Here is a 15687-nt window from a genome sequence, read left to right as displayed (position 1 = left end):
GAAACTTGTGTTTATAATTTAATCTATGAGTGTGGTGGCAACAACTGAACAATACTGACTGTTCTAACATGGCGACCATGAAATGACAAAATGGGCGGATTGTACTCCGTAGTCCTCTTTCTATTGTAATGCACTATATCACGAAACATGCCGCAATGACAGCTGACCCGTGACCAAGGAACCGGCTGGTTCCGAAACGCGTCAGGTGTTGTTTTGCCACTGCTTTTCAAAAAATAATTTGCTTCACTTCAAATTGGGGCTCGGCGTTTTCCTTTGAAAATCTCAAGGATATTGTGCTGTTCTGATATATATATATATATATCTAGAACGCCTCCAATGCAGTAAGACTTGTAAGACGTTTCACGTTCAACAAGTGACTTTAGATGCCTTGTTGCCTAGGGAGAGTCCAACATGGCATGGACAGTTGATCACAATATTGTAGGAAGAGCATCTCAAGGCAGAATTTCATCTTTAGGAAAGTTAAGGATGTGTAACCTTTCCTCAGCTGAGGAAGCATTGTGCAGGAGCTTAAAAACAATTGAGAAATGGAAATTACTTAAAGGGCTTCTAGAACAAATGTAGACAAGGATCCTCAAGCTTGCTAATTCTTTTGTCAGATGTGTTTTCTACAGTTAAGGCAGTGTTGTAGGACACTAGGTCAATGTCGTGCAAACCCATGTGCTCACATTTTTAGTGCATCAGACAAAGAAAGTCTCATTTTAAATCCCTTGAGGAGCAAATCTCTAATAGGCTATGGGGATGAAAAAGTCCATGTCATCTCAGAGACATAGGACAGCTGCATTTTTCAAGCAAAAAGTGTGTATTGCAGTTCTCAAAGAAAGCTTCAAGGCGCAGTAGCAGAACCAAAGCAATTTATTTTGTATTGCTGCGCTCTTGATTCCTTGGTAACAGCATGCATAACTCAATGATTGTATTAAAGATGCCCACATATTCTGAGATTTCAGTAATCAAGTACTCTGGTTCAGCAATGGAAGGCACTTCCTCCCTTTTAATGGGCAAGATCTCGAACATGAGGAAGCACAAATGCTTTCCTGCAAGAGGAGGGGAAGAATTTGGGTGAGTCGGAGCGTAGAGCCATCCAACATTCCGCAGGACGTCTCATCCACGGCCTATAGAATTATGTCCACCACTGAAGGCAATATGTTGGCTGCATCCTTAAAACCACCTGCATCATTTACAAAGCCCATCAGTAATACCACCCTACAAGCTCTCAATTTCGGGTGGTTATCGGCACACTTGTAACCAGGACGTAATCAGACTGTGGACTTAGTGTAAAAAATAAAATCAAAACAGAAGGCCTTTTCCATTTATGAACCCAGGATATTAAACATCATCACTGTATCCATCAAGACTGTTACAATTCTCTACATCAAAATGCATTAAATATCCACATCCCAGATTCCTCTCCTTTGAACACGTATAGGACTTTGCTGCCCCTTTTGGCTAGGTTTGTGCTATAGAAATACCATAAACATACACGTATACACACATAAAATTAAATAATCCTACAAAGCAGCAGAGATAAGGGTGGTACGGTGAAATATAAGGCTTGCTACTCACCATTTCCTTGGCTTCATGCTTCAACTCTCCAGCAAGCTTTTTCATGGATGCCTTCTGCAATTGGATTCCTTCTTTCAACTTTGTAATTTCCTCATCTTTAGACTTGGTACATAAAAGGGAGAATGACTCATCACAGTTAATGCTTGACTGTTCAGAGATTCAGGTTTGCATGATAACATTTTCCTTCATTAATCACCCGTAGTCCTTGGAATCGAAGTACAATTTATCCAAACTTTCAAGAACAAAGAGTGGGGAGAAAGTATCTTTCCAAACACAAACAAAGTATAGAGAACCACCCTCCCTTCAGAGCTGAGGCAGTGCATTCAAGGTAAAAATACAATAATAGATTACAACTTGGTTAACCTGTTGTTGCTGGAGTAAACTAGACAATCAAAAATATATTATGTAAATTAATAAGAATCTTACCACAAGAAAATAAATATGAACATCTTTAAATACTAAGATATTGGCTTATATGTATATTTATTTAGTTAATCACCCAGTGCTAGTCATCACTGCCACTGTTTAATTATAGTTAGGCCTGTGTTTCCATAGGGAATACATTTTAGTTTTTCTAATAACTTTGGTTTATTTTGATAAATCTGTACAAAACGTTCCACAAAAAAAGTCTCACCCACCCCAGCTCCTTTCTGGAACATTTCGGGCTGATCTGTCCAGCAGGGGCTTTGCCCATTCATTTTTCCATCCGAAAATTGAACAGGAATACCGTAAAAAAATGCTCAACGGAATCACACAATATTTGGCAGAAAGCTAGATCTTGGTCCTGAAAGTGTGTTTTTTTGTGATTTGATGTAATCACTTCAGTATATATCATATCGCAGAACATCCACAGATCTCGACTCAACAGCTCTCAAGCTGAGATCTGATTGGTTGCCACCACCAACAACTATGTGGCAGCAGCAATCTTAGGACTCTTTACCAAGTGCTTCATTAAATAAAGGAAATAGATATGAGACATGGTAGGGATACTCTGCCCTCCACCCCCAGGCTAGAAGGACCCCCCGGAAGTAAAAACAAAAACATTTTTCTTTTTACATTTTGATGCAAATCCTGTGCAGAATGTAATAAAAAAAACTGTTAAATGCCCATCCCCAACCCACCACTGGGCCAGGGCCTGGGGAGTAGTGTTGTTGAATGTTTGGTGGGGCTGAGCCCCTGCGAGGCCCTGGTGAACCCATCCCTGGGGACTGACATAATTAGAAAGGCAGGCGGCCCCCTCCCAAGTCTGAAAAGGCCCCGGGGACCACATCCCACAGTGACAATTATAAAAAATAAAAAAAGGGAGGGAATAAAAAAAGCATAATAAATGAGAGTAGGGGCTGCTCATTTGTATTCACTGCTCATTGGAAGGAGCGCCCCAAAATGCCCTAGAGCATTTTTAAAAAGCATATCCTTGTGGTGCCCCTAGAAGAGGCAAGTGTAGCACCAAGCAAACTTTAATGTTGTGGGGACTGCAGGGAGTGCAGCAGCCCCCCAACAATATTAAAAACGCAATTAAAGAAAACAAATAAAAAGTCACCTGGGTCATTAAATCCCTGACCCCAGAAGAACTAACCATTTTTTTTTTTTAAACACTCCGAGCTGGAGATCTATGCTTTTCAGCTGGCTATATTTTTTGTTGTGGGCTGAAAATGCTAAAAGAAAGACTCAGAGACATATTGGTTTTATTTAAAAGAACAACAATATGCCTTAGCCTTTCTTTTAATATTTTTCAGCCAACAAAATGCAATAATAAAAACAATGTTAAAAGAAAGACTCCTAGACATGTTGAATTTTTTTTATTAAAACTTTATTAAACATTTTTATAATAACCACATTTCTTAAACAGTGCATTAAGTGAATTACTGGAATACAGATGTGACAACAAATATTGGTGATGAGGGGCGTGGCTAAAGGCCGAGCAAGATGGCCGCAGCCTAAAGGGGCTCCGAGGGTGAGACCGTCTCCCCTGCAATCCGACTACTTATCCGTCTTCAAAATTGTACCCAGGGTCTGAATTTGGATGGCCTAGGTGGAGCGGAACAGAGCGATCCAGCGCTGGTGGAGGTCCGTGACAGGGAGTGGAGGATTGCGGCCTGCATGCCTGGCACTAAATTTTGGAGACCGGCCAGCACACTTGCCGCGCGACCGGCTGTGAGGGCCGGAGTGGAGACGGCTCTACCTGCGGGAAGAATGTCGACAGGCAGGGGTAGTGGAGGCGCTGCCTGATGCTTCCAGACTTGTGGCGGACAAGCGTCGGAATCCCCCTCAGTCGTCAGGGATTGAGGCCCGTATCGAGCGTGGAGGCCCGGGCGGAATTGAAGAGGAGGAGCCGTTACCATAAAGTCAAACGGGCACGGAGGCGGGGGCCTGAACAGCGGTAGCGGTGAAAGTGCTGGAACACACGTGGTGCACCCGGAGGGGTGCCTAAGAACGCCGCTCTACTTGGCCTGGCCGGGCTGGTGGCCCTCTTATTGAAGATTCCCGTTGAGGTGCTGGCAGGCTCTGTCCAGGAGCAGTAAAGGGCAAACAGGTGAGAGGCACCACAGTCGGCGGTAAAATAGAGGTCACATAAAACTAGCCCCCAACTTGTGTGAACATTGTCTGAAGGGCACATGGCTGAAGGATGACTACGAGCTGAAACCCTGCTAGGCATACAAGAGGCGCAGAACCAACTGGGGAGAAATAACAGCGCCAGAGCACTACTAAGGATACCCCCCCCCTCCCCAAGGCAGTGCTGGTGTGATGCAGGACAGGGGTATGCACAATAGCGACGCGTAGTGTCAGATGTGGAAACTCCCAGTTGATACCTATTGAAGGCCCCCAACACAGTCACATACTCCCAGCAGGAGGAAAGGTGCTACTACGGAACGGACAATGAGTGGCAAGGGGTCCCGCGTGAACCAGCATGGTAAGCTGGATACGTTTGCCTACACTAAAGACTTACCTCCATTACCGGAACGTAAAGGTCAAGCTGACAAAGACAAAGAAGAGGATAGTGGCCCCAAGGTGACGCTGGAAGATATCATGGCAGCCCTCCACAATGTGCAAACCACAGTGGGCTCCATCTCGACGAACATCACGTTCTTATGAGCGGACTTTCAGAAAATGTCTGCCAGAGTTGCAGAGGTGGAAAAGGGGACGACAGCTCTCTCCAAAGACTCTACGCTCCTGATCAAGAAAGTAACACAATTAGAGGTGGATAACAAGCGTATGGCGGCAAAGCTGGACAACCAGGAATGGCGCTCCCGCCGTAATAATGTTCGAATTACGGGGCTTCCGGAGTCTGAAGGGGGCCTGCTATGGACCTCTACATTGAAGAGCTCATCACGACTACAGCCTCAAGGGTTCTCGGCCTTCTTCTCAGTGGAACGGGCGCATAGGGTGCCGAGTGGCAGGTGGAAACCCGGAGCCCCCCCAAGACCGGTGCTGTACCTTATCTTCAACTTTCGAGACAAAGACGCCATTCTTCAAACAGCCCTAGTGGCACCGCCCATCCGAGTGCAGAACTCTGTAATCTCTTTCGTCCAGGACTATACGGCGACGGTCTCAGCGCGCCGCAGGAGTTTCTTCGAGGTCAAGAAGGCACTGAGGGCCCGTGAGCTACCATATTCCATGCTGTTCCCGGCAAAGCTCCGTGTAGTGGAGGACGGCAAAACCTGATTCTTTGAAACGCCAGAGGAGAGCCATGACTGGCTTGAAGTGTGGAGAACGGCGGAGAGGTCCGGAAGAACGCAAAGGAGACGTCAGCGTCTTGGGAGAGAAGGAGATCCTGAGGACATTGAACAAGGTGAGGAAGAGGATGCAGGAGAATGAGGCCTTCTGAGGCTAACCACCTCCACGTAAGGAGGGTACAGACTGGTGTATGTTATGGCCCACCTCGGCACTAGGACTATGACGAATAACCTGATGAATGAGGACTCTGGGGCAAGGGGAAGATGCAGACTTCCTCAGGCTTCCTGCTCCCACACATGCAAGTAAAGTTTCGGGGATGGGATTCCAAGCACTCCGCTGAGTTGGGGTGGCGGGCAGTTTTGGGTCCGCGAGGCAGGTAGGGGGGTAGGAAGGTCGGGACTGTTTCTAGACATTTGGTATAACGGTTCTTTCACAGTTATGTACAAAGTTCGTTATGCAGTAATGGCACACACAGTGAGGCACACAAGTTCAATACCAGGAAAAGTCACTAGCTTAACTGGGCCCGCTGAGTATGAAAATGGATGACGTAACACAGGTACACGGAAGGCCCCATCCACACAATACCAACTCTTTCCCTACTCATGTGGAATGTACATGGCCTCGGAGATAAAATAAAACGTGGCCTAGTACTGCAATGCATCAAAAGGGGTGGCCTGGCAGTGGTATTATTGCAAGAGACACATCTTACAGGTACTTCCAGTAAAGCGATGCACAGATGTGGATACAAAATGGTGGTACATTCTGAATTCACGTCTGGATCCAGGGGGGTGGGAATATTGGTTAAGAAGCAATTCCCATTGATAATAACAGATGTTAAATCGGATGGGTGAGGGAGATTCGCGGCCATAGTTACACAGTGGGAGGGGCGGCCCCTAAATATAGTGTCTGTTTACATCCCACCAGCGTTGCACGCAGTGACCCTCCCGGATCTCAGTGTGTTCCTACTGGGATTGCTGGAGGGGGAGTTACTTATAGGCGGGGACTTTAACACTATTTTGAATGAATCCCTAGATAGGTTTCCTTTGAGAGCAGGAACCCCCGGAGTGTCGCGACTGGGGAGCTTCATTGATGCAATGGGTCCTACAGATATATGGAGGAGACACCACCCAACAGAACGTTACTACACACATCACTCAAGTGTCCATAATAGCCTAACAAGAACAGATTATTTCCTAGGTTCGCTGGGTAGCCTTAAAAATATAGATACTATAGAGATTAGGTCCCGGGGCATATCTGATCATTCCCACTGCTGCTCCGATACATTTATCATCATCAGAAATGACGCCGTATCTACCCAATACGCCCTGGCTATCTGCAAGTTCCCAAGATCAGGAGGGCGCTCAAAAAGGTAACGAGCCACTACTTTCAGGACAGTGCGGGGTCCGTTGCCTCTGCAACCACCCTCTGGGAAGTGTTCATAACAGTCATTAGGGGACAGGCCATAGCTTCCATCACAGCACAAAAACGGGAGGGGCAACAAGAACTGAGGAATCTAGAGTCCAAACTTCACACTGCAGAGATCCAACACACTAAAAATTGTAAATAGATACTTGTATAGCGCACTACTCACCCTCAAGGGTCTCAAGGCGCTTGTACGAATACCACTGTGGAACCCATCCTGGCTTTCCCTGTGAGGCGTCCACTCCTGGGAACGCCCAAGGTGGAGGCCAGGCATCCTTAGCGTTGTGGGGGCCGTTGTGGAGATTAAGCAAGCTATTGCCCAGAGTTGCAGAGTGGGACTCCATGATTGGAATAGGCACCGAGGCGAGAATTATCAGGTCCGTGGAATTTTGAGCCCAAGACCCGCCGAGACAGGGAATTGAACCCTGGTCCGGGGCTAGACCTCTGCATCAGGGTCTGCCGCTCTAATCATTGAGCCACACTTCTCCACTACTGACCCAACTCCTGATACATCCCACATCTTGCGCCTTACACAGCAACAACATAGAGAACGCCTCACAGACGTGACGAGACAGCAACTGGAGGCCACCGCCATAGAATATATGACATCAGTGATAAGGCCGGGAAGTTACTGGCATGGCTAGATAGTCGGGAGAAAAGTGAATGGTGGATTGCACAGCTTTGCACGGAGGGAGGTCAGGCCACAACAGACCCACAAGTAATAGTACGCATGCTGGTGCGCCACTTTCAGGTAATCTATTCGTCGGACTCAGAGATGTCCCTAGAAGAGGCGCTATCATATGTACAAGACCTTGCAATGCCCAAACTAACCGCAGAGGAAGCGCTAGACCTGGAAGATGATCTTACTATAGACGAGCTGCCGACAGCCATTGGGGGACTGCTATCGGGTAAAGCCGTAGGGCCAAATGGCATACCTGTCGAACTCTATAAGAGGACGACAGACTCCATTACACCTTATTTATTGAATATGTACATGGATAGTCTGAGGTTGGGAGAACTCCCGCCGGACCACGAACGGCCACCATAGTGGCTGTTCTGAAACCAGGGAAACCTGCGGATAAATGTACCTCCTATCGGCCTATCTCCTTAATAAATGCAGAGGCTAAAATCCTTGCAAAGCTGCTGGCAAATCGGCTTACGCCGCATCTATCGAACCTTATACACCCAGATCAATCAGGCTTCATGCCTGGCAGGAACACGGCTCTTAACCTGTGGAGATTACATGGTGTTCTTGCGCGCGCAATATACGTGCAGGAACCGGCAGTGGTGCTATTACTAGACGCCCATATAGCGTTTGACATGGTCAAGTGGCCCTTTCTCTTCGCAGTGTTAAAGCATTTGGGGTTTGGTCCAAAATTCTGCTCCTGGGGTAAGCTCTTGATCACCAAGCCAATGGCCCATGTTAAAGCCAATGTTCACATTTCCGATGACTTTCCCTTAGCAAGAGGCACGCGCCAGGGCTGCCCATTGTCGCCGTTACTTTTTGCTCTGGTGTTGGAGCCATTAGCGGCATGGATACGATGGGATCCAATGGTACGGGGCCTTAAATGGACAGATAGCTGGGAAGATCGAGTGTCCCTATACGCCGACGATATTTTGTTATATCTGGCCTCACCGAGGCGCTCTATATTGGCCCTCCTAGATATTTGTGCGGCTTATGGTAAGGCGTCCGGATACACCATAAATTGGTCTAAATAAATACTGTATGTGTTGCATGGACCGCCGCCACATCTCCCTGAAAATTTCACGCTTCAGATTGCAGACAGTACGTTTAAATATTTAGGTATCTATGTCACTGCTAACTCAGGGGAATGTTTTCATAAGAATTTGCAACCGCCGCTGGAATGTCTCAAGTGAGACGTACGTCACTGGGGGACACTGCCACTGACCTTGTTAGGGAAGGCAGCACTTTTTAAAATGATGGCCCTACCCCGATTCCTATATGTTCTAGAGAATACGCCATACCCAGTGCTGCCAACTTAGTTTAAGGCGATTTCGGCACAGTTCTCTAATCTTCTGTGGAGTAATAAACCTGCACGTATTGCGCAAGCTAAGTTAGTGCGCAGATAGTACGACGGGGGGATAGTGCTCCCCAACATACAACTTTATTATTGGGCGGCGCAAATGAAATTGATTAATCAATGGGTGCATGTCTCACAGACAGATCCGGCATTTAAGGCAGACTGGGCATGAGAGATATGCTTACTCCCCTATATGACAAGAAAGTAACCTCAGCAATGTTCGGTCCGCTGCGTCATACACTGGGGGTATGGCATACGTCACAGGCAAAACTAGGATGGCGGGGGGTGCTGACCCAGCTAACTCCACTATGGGACAGGAAACAGCTAGGCAGACTTAGGAACAGTAAGGGATTTGATAGATGGGATGATATTTGGATATCCACGGTGGGAGATATGTGGCAGGGAGGATAGAGAGTCTCCTTTGAGCGTCTTCAACGGCAATACGAATTGGCACCCTTGGTATTGTTCCGGTACACACAGATAAGACACGCCCTCATGACAGTACTGCCTCAGGGCACAGAAGTTCCAGAAGCATCCCCTATGGAGGATAGGTTGTTGACTGATTACATGCCAAAGAGGGCCACCTCTGTTTCGTACCGTAAATTAGTGAATAACATGCCCGAGACCTGTGAGAGAAAAATGGTCTCAAGATATTGGTGATGTGGACGATTCAGAGTGGCAGGAAGCATTGGCATCCCCAAGAGAAGTGGGCATACCCTCGCGCCTCAGACTAGTGCAGCTCCGCATCTTACATAGGTCCTACTACAATAGACACACCCTACACAGGATAGGAAGGGCAGAACAACCCTACTGTCTGCGTGGTTGCGGGGAAGAGGGAACCTTCTTCCATACCATATGGGATTGTCCTAAAATAACAGAATACTGGGCGCAGGTAATGATATCCATATCCCAATTGGAGGCGGTATCGCTTATACTGGAACCAAGACGCTGTTTATTGAATATATGGGAGCCGAATGACCTCACACAATCTGGGCAGAGTTGGGTAACACTGGGAATTATGGTTGCCAAACGGAACATAGCAGAAAAGTGGGGAGGGGCGGAGATGCCGTCTCTTGCAGCGTGGGGAAGGGACATGGATGCATGCCGAGAGGGTGGTGTTCAGTAGTAGAGGATGCCCTAAAAAGTGGAGTAAAATCTGGGGGGCATGGAATAAATCTAGAGGTGATATTTGTGAACCACCTTTGGACCGAGAAGATGATGACTCAGACTCTGATGAGATGTGATGATTTGTGGTTGGATGGACGGGGCCCGGTTTCAAATACTGAGGAAATTCAAATTGGTGACTTTATAATAATAATTGGTAATTATGGTGATGAAGTGCTGTGCTACACTGCTTTATTACCTACAAGAATGTTTTCTTGCTTTGTTGGAATGAAAATCAATAAAAATCTTTAAAAAAAATATATATTGGTGATTTTTGTTGAAAGTTGATAATAGGCTCACTTTTTATATTTGTGACTCTTTGGCATAGTCAGTATGTCTACCTGAGTGCAGCCAAAACCAGGAAGACCAACCGTATGTTGCTCATGCCAGACGGTCAAGCGCACTGGGGGAGTTGGCTGCCTAAGAGTGTTGGACAGACAGAGGGCCGGCCGGAGTCTAATATTTAACCTGGCTTCCTAGCCTAGAGCACTGCACAAGGTCACAAATCACATAAGAGATGACACTTGATGAACAGGAGGAGACTGAAGCAGTTGGATTTGCAGTAATTTCTGGCACAAAGAAATGCACTTGTCATAAGAGATACATTTCCCTTTTCTTTGTTTAGGACTGTTGGCATTCTTTGTGTGGGATCCCAACTTGAAGAGTGCATCTCTTGTCAACTGCAGGTCCTACAGAAGGCTGGAATGAGAGGGAACTTCAAGTAGTCAATTGTCCAGATATGCATAAGCACTTTCTTCCTGCGGGGGAATGCTGGGACTGCTGTTATAACTTCTGAAAAAGATCTGTGAGTCGACTAAAGACCTAAAGGAAGTACTTTCCATGGGTAGTGATTTTTGCCAATCTTGAATCTTAGGTAAAATCTGTGGCATGTACATATGGGTACATGTGAATAGGCATCCTGTAATGTAAAGAGCACACCGCTGAATATTGGAAAAAAACTGATGAAGAGTCAGCATCCTGATTTTTTTTTCTCATCACCCATTAATCTGCGTTCTTTAGACCTAGAACAGACTCAGATTTTGCTTGGGAACCTTTACTCTGATAAATAAATATTGCAATTGGGATCCTTTGTCCTACTGAAGGCTCGGCATAGGTTCTATCTCTTGGTTCTCCAGGAGTGGTAGGGTCTTCTGGACTAGACTCTCAAGCGTTGTGTTACATCAGTGTTGAAAGTGTACAGGAGATTGTAAGTGTTCAGGGGAAGATAGTGAGATTCTCCCACAGTCAGTTACCATGTTGCAGGATGACATACTCAGCGCTTGGGTATGTGTCCTCACGGTCTAGAAAATGCAAGTGTTTCTTCGCATCCAGCTACAAAGTATGGCTCACCTTATTTTTTATCGTTATGTTCAGCCTCTTCCTTCTACCTTTGTCTCTGATTTTGCTTGTTGCATTTGTAACTTCGACTGCACCTAATTCGGATTGCGCTTGCTTGGCTATTTCCTCTTCACATATATCAGGGGAATGTGATGCCCAGCTATTAACTTCTATATTAGTCTTCATCTTTTGTCAGGGACTATAAGATTGCAAAGGAGGTTTTTTATTACCCTTGGTAGTTTGTGCCTCATATTCAGGACACTCTTAAGGAGACATTTGACCCTTTTCACATGTACTATGAAGTGCAGGATGACATATTAGCTACTGGGAGGAGTCACTCTTCCCTCAGGCATCCAAGAAGGAAACTCAAAAGACTGGGTCAGCATCTAGTCCTTGACATATTGCAGGTTTCTTACGAGAGCACTGGAAAACCTAATTGTGTACCCATTCAGCAAAATATGTAGCACTTACATGTGTTTTGTAATTTTTGCCACGCAGGGAGAAAATCCCCCTGAGCGCGTTGCTTGTGAGTGGAGGGAGAATGATGGAGTAATGGTTTTGCAAAGGCCCTCCATGCTGCAGCAGGAAGATATTGACCATTACCTTTTAATAAATAAGGCTTCTGCTTCTTAAAGGGCACTTGTTACACTTGTCTTTTGCAGAAAGTAATACTTAAAAGTTGTTCTGTTGCGTAAGTCATGCCTTTGGCGTTAACTCTATAAGGGGTGCTTTCCCACCCATGTGTGACAAGGGTGAACTTGGTTCAATACACCATGATGAATGTGAAAGACAAGTTATTGTATCCCCACAAATACTATTCAGTGTGTAATTGATCCTTGGTTGGCCACTGGCCGGGTACCTGTTCTGATGTTTGCAGACGACACTGTGTTGTTGTCTCGAACATCATCAGGTATCCAGAGGGTCCTGGATGGTTTTGTATCTTTTTGCGCTCTGAGGGTATTGGAGATAAACTTAGCAAAGACGAAGTTTATGATCTTTCATCCCCCAAAGCGAACTCGCCCTAACCCTGTATTAAATGGTGTCCCGCTCGAAAGGGTGAGAATCTTTGTATACTTGGGGGTCACCCTGACTGAAGATTTCGGTTGGGGCCCACAGGTATCCAAATCTGCTTTGAGGTTGGCGCAGATTGGAGGGGGCATTGGCAAGTTCCACAGAACAACCCTGTTTGAGCCAGTTGCCCCAGCCCTTAAGATCTATGGGGCGCAAGCTAGACCAGCTGTGATGTATGGTGCAGAACTCTGGGGCCATAAGAGTACACCAAGCCTTCTTAAGGTGGAATAGGCCTTTAGGCGGAACCTGATAGGCCTCCCCCAGAGCACCCCGCTCACACCCCTGAGACTAGATCTAGGCCTAGAGTCCATCTCAGAACTGCTAGCTACTCGACCTCTCCTGTATTGGAGAAGGCTCTGGACAGTACCTGAGCTCGAGGATTATAGAGCTGAATTCGCTGCAGTCTGGGGGCAGCTAAAGATCAAGAATATCCCTTGGCTAGCCCATATCAAGGCCCTTGCACATCAAATTGGTATCCCCCAATTATGGGAGACCCCGGAGGTGAGCTGCCCGGGAGTGAAGAGAATGGAGCTCTTGGCCTCCCTGAGACATTACAACCTGAGCCTTCTGCATAGCTCGACAACGTTGGGCAGTCTGTCTACAGAATTTTTGCAGGTAAAACTTGTGTCTAAGAGGGAGGAGTTTTTGGACTTAATACAGCCTCCCCTTGCAAGAAAACTTTATACACAATTAAGACATGGTTGCCTACCATTTGGGGCATTTACTTGCAAATGGACTGGACGAGAAGAGGGAATTTGCCCCGTCTGTAACAACACCAAAGAGGATATTGTCCACGTCTTATTCCTCTGCCCAGCCTATAGTACAATAAGGAGATACTGGTTGGCACCGTTATGTAGAAATCTTGGTTTAAGGCAATGTGCACAAGCTGTCAGAATTTTAAGATATGACACCTCCCCCTCTATTGTGTTTGCGGTATCCCGTTTTTTATATGGTATGTGGCGGAGAAGGCTCACTTTAATGAATTGCGATAATCTGTGATTAACTGGGATGTTTTGGTACCATTACTTTGATAACTTACTGTTTAATAACTTTTCAACCATGTATTTTTTCAATTATTTATGTATTCTATTCCGTGTATGTACATATTTTATCTGCGCTTTTATGGTCTACGACCGCAATAAAGTTATCAAAATGAAATGATATAGAGGTATTGCTTTTAAGTTACTAATAATCTCAAAGTGATCAGGGGCATGGTGAAAACACCAACAATCCTTATTTCGTTATTCAGAGTATCATACACTGTACTAAGAAGAATTAACACTTTTACTAAAAGTATTTATTACTACAGGAACAATCTGTATCTCTGTACATCTAAAACAACTAAACAGAATATTGTAAAAACAGCAACTAGACATGTTATAAATAACAAGACCAGGATGAATATTTCCAGCATTGTTAAAATGCCATTTAAAATGCTATCTAGACCCAACACCCTAATACCTACCTTCATGTGCGATACTATGGAAGCATAAAACGCAGAGCAACTTGAAGTCTAGAGGTTATCAGGGGAAAAGGCGCACTGCACACCTTGTTGACAGGAAAGGCTGTCTTTATCAGTGGAGGCAAGACAACAGCGTTGCCCACGAAGGGCAAATACTAACTGCGGTAGCAGTCAGTGGGTCTTCATCTGGGACGTGGCTTTATCAGCTTCAGGCAAGATGTATCATCTGTGAAGTGTGCTGGCAGTAGGTGGGACAATCTCAGGCAGAATGTCAGGGTATAATCTAGGCATAGGACTTCTCCTGATAAGAGGGCAAGTGACAGTCCTTATATTCTAAATATTACCAGTGATTAGAATTTCTAAAAAAAGTTTAGGAATGTCTGGCATAGATTATGTGCATCAAGATATGCATTGCTAATGTCTCCTTAAGGACATATAAGGCTAACGGATGATAATTCAGACTAAAATATTTTGGTTATATGTCTGTATGTGTTTGTAGTAAACCTTGACATGATGAGGAGGAGACATTTGATCCACATGAATGTTTTCATAGAAATTGTATCTATGTCATTAATCTAAAAATGTGATGATATTACAGTTCTAAGGAAAATAAGGTCTACCGACATCTGCATTAATCAGAGAATATGGCTGTGTCCATAGTCTAAATTAAGTATGATTGCAACTTCCATTGCCTAAGATGGAGTCGGACCTTAGGGACTTTACATTGTCCTCAGCTTGTACGTCTGAATGCAACATCATTGGGTCATGTCTGGTCAATAGGGATTTTGTAGCGTTTAGGGAAAGCCATGCTCTCAAATTATTATAATCTATAAATATTTAGACTAAAATACATATCTAAATAATGTATACAGTGTACAAATAGCATTAAACAAAAGCAATTAAAAAATTATAGCTATTAAGGATGGATAAAACATATGTGATTGTATATGGTTCACACAGCGAAGCATTAAAATGTGTAAGCATTGCATAGTTACAGAAAATCAACGAATACATTTCTCTCTAAAGAGTTTTATGTGTGTTGGGGAATAAACATACCAGTGATAATAAGACATAGGCTAGATTAGAAATGTGAGGTAAAAAAACAAAATTTAAAAGAGTCTACTAAAAAAATAATGACATAAAAAAAAATATTTGTCTATGGTTTGTACAGGATTTGTGGTACATATGGTAAATGCATGTTGTGATTTGTTGGTCGACTTACTTGTGAAGTCATCCCCCATCAGAGGACATGTCCACATTGCCAGGTGCACATGCAGCATCCGTGTGAGCTTTGCAATACCATACAGAGCACTTTTTGCCGTCAATAGTCTGTGTGTTTGATGGACCAGCAACTGGCTGCTCGTCTGAGGCACTTGATGTTGTTAGTGGTTCCTCTTCAGGGGGCTCAAAGAATAGCAATGAGTCAAGCAATTCATCAAGAGCTATGTCGAAAAATGCCACTGGTGATACTGCCATAGGTAGCGGCCTGTATAAGAGACTGGTGAATCGCTTGGCACTGTCTCTGGTGCTCACGTAAAGGTTGAATGATTCTTTCCATATTCAGATAAGCCACTGGGGGAAGCTCCAAATGTAAATCCAAGAGAATGTCTGTCATACAGCTTATGTACCCGGAAAACAGGTTTTACTTGTGCAGCATTCACTTTCTCAAAGAGTGAGCATCCAGTGCTCACTGAGTTCAGATAGGCAACCGTATCCCAGGTAGCGTGCTAGAGTTTCTCTGCAACTTTGTTCAGTTTGATATGGGTACTCCATGTTGTTGATTTCCTTGGCGGAACAGGAAAAAGATGATGCTACAACAGCCAATTAGCAGTATTATGATTGAAAATCCTCCAAAAAGGCTGGAGAACAGAGACTGAAAAAATTACAGAATCAGTCAGACTACTGCTTTAAATCCAGTTACTAGACCAGAGC

General features: G+C 45.0%; 1 protein-coding gene across 1 annotated transcript in view; it reads right to left on the bottom strand.

Moving 5' to 3' along the window:
- The window catches only part of LOC147679750 (uncharacterized), a 427474-nt gene that overhangs the window by 164559 nt on the left and 247228 nt on the right, over positions 1 to 15687 (bottom strand). Inside the window, exon 18 of the mRNA XM_086942472.1 lies at positions 1582 to 1683. Coding sequence (XP_086798598.1) covers positions 1582 to 1683 — 102 coding nt within the window. The remainder of the gene's footprint in view (positions 1 to 1581; positions 1684 to 15687) is intronic.

Source organism: Lissotriton vulgaris, chromosome 11 (genome assembly GCF_964263255.1).
Source record: "Lissotriton vulgaris chromosome 11, aLisVul1.2, whole genome shotgun sequence".
Lineage (NCBI taxonomy): Eukaryota > Metazoa > Chordata > Amphibia > Caudata > Salamandridae > Lissotriton > Lissotriton vulgaris.
This window is presented reverse-complemented; position numbering and strand designations above follow the sequence as displayed.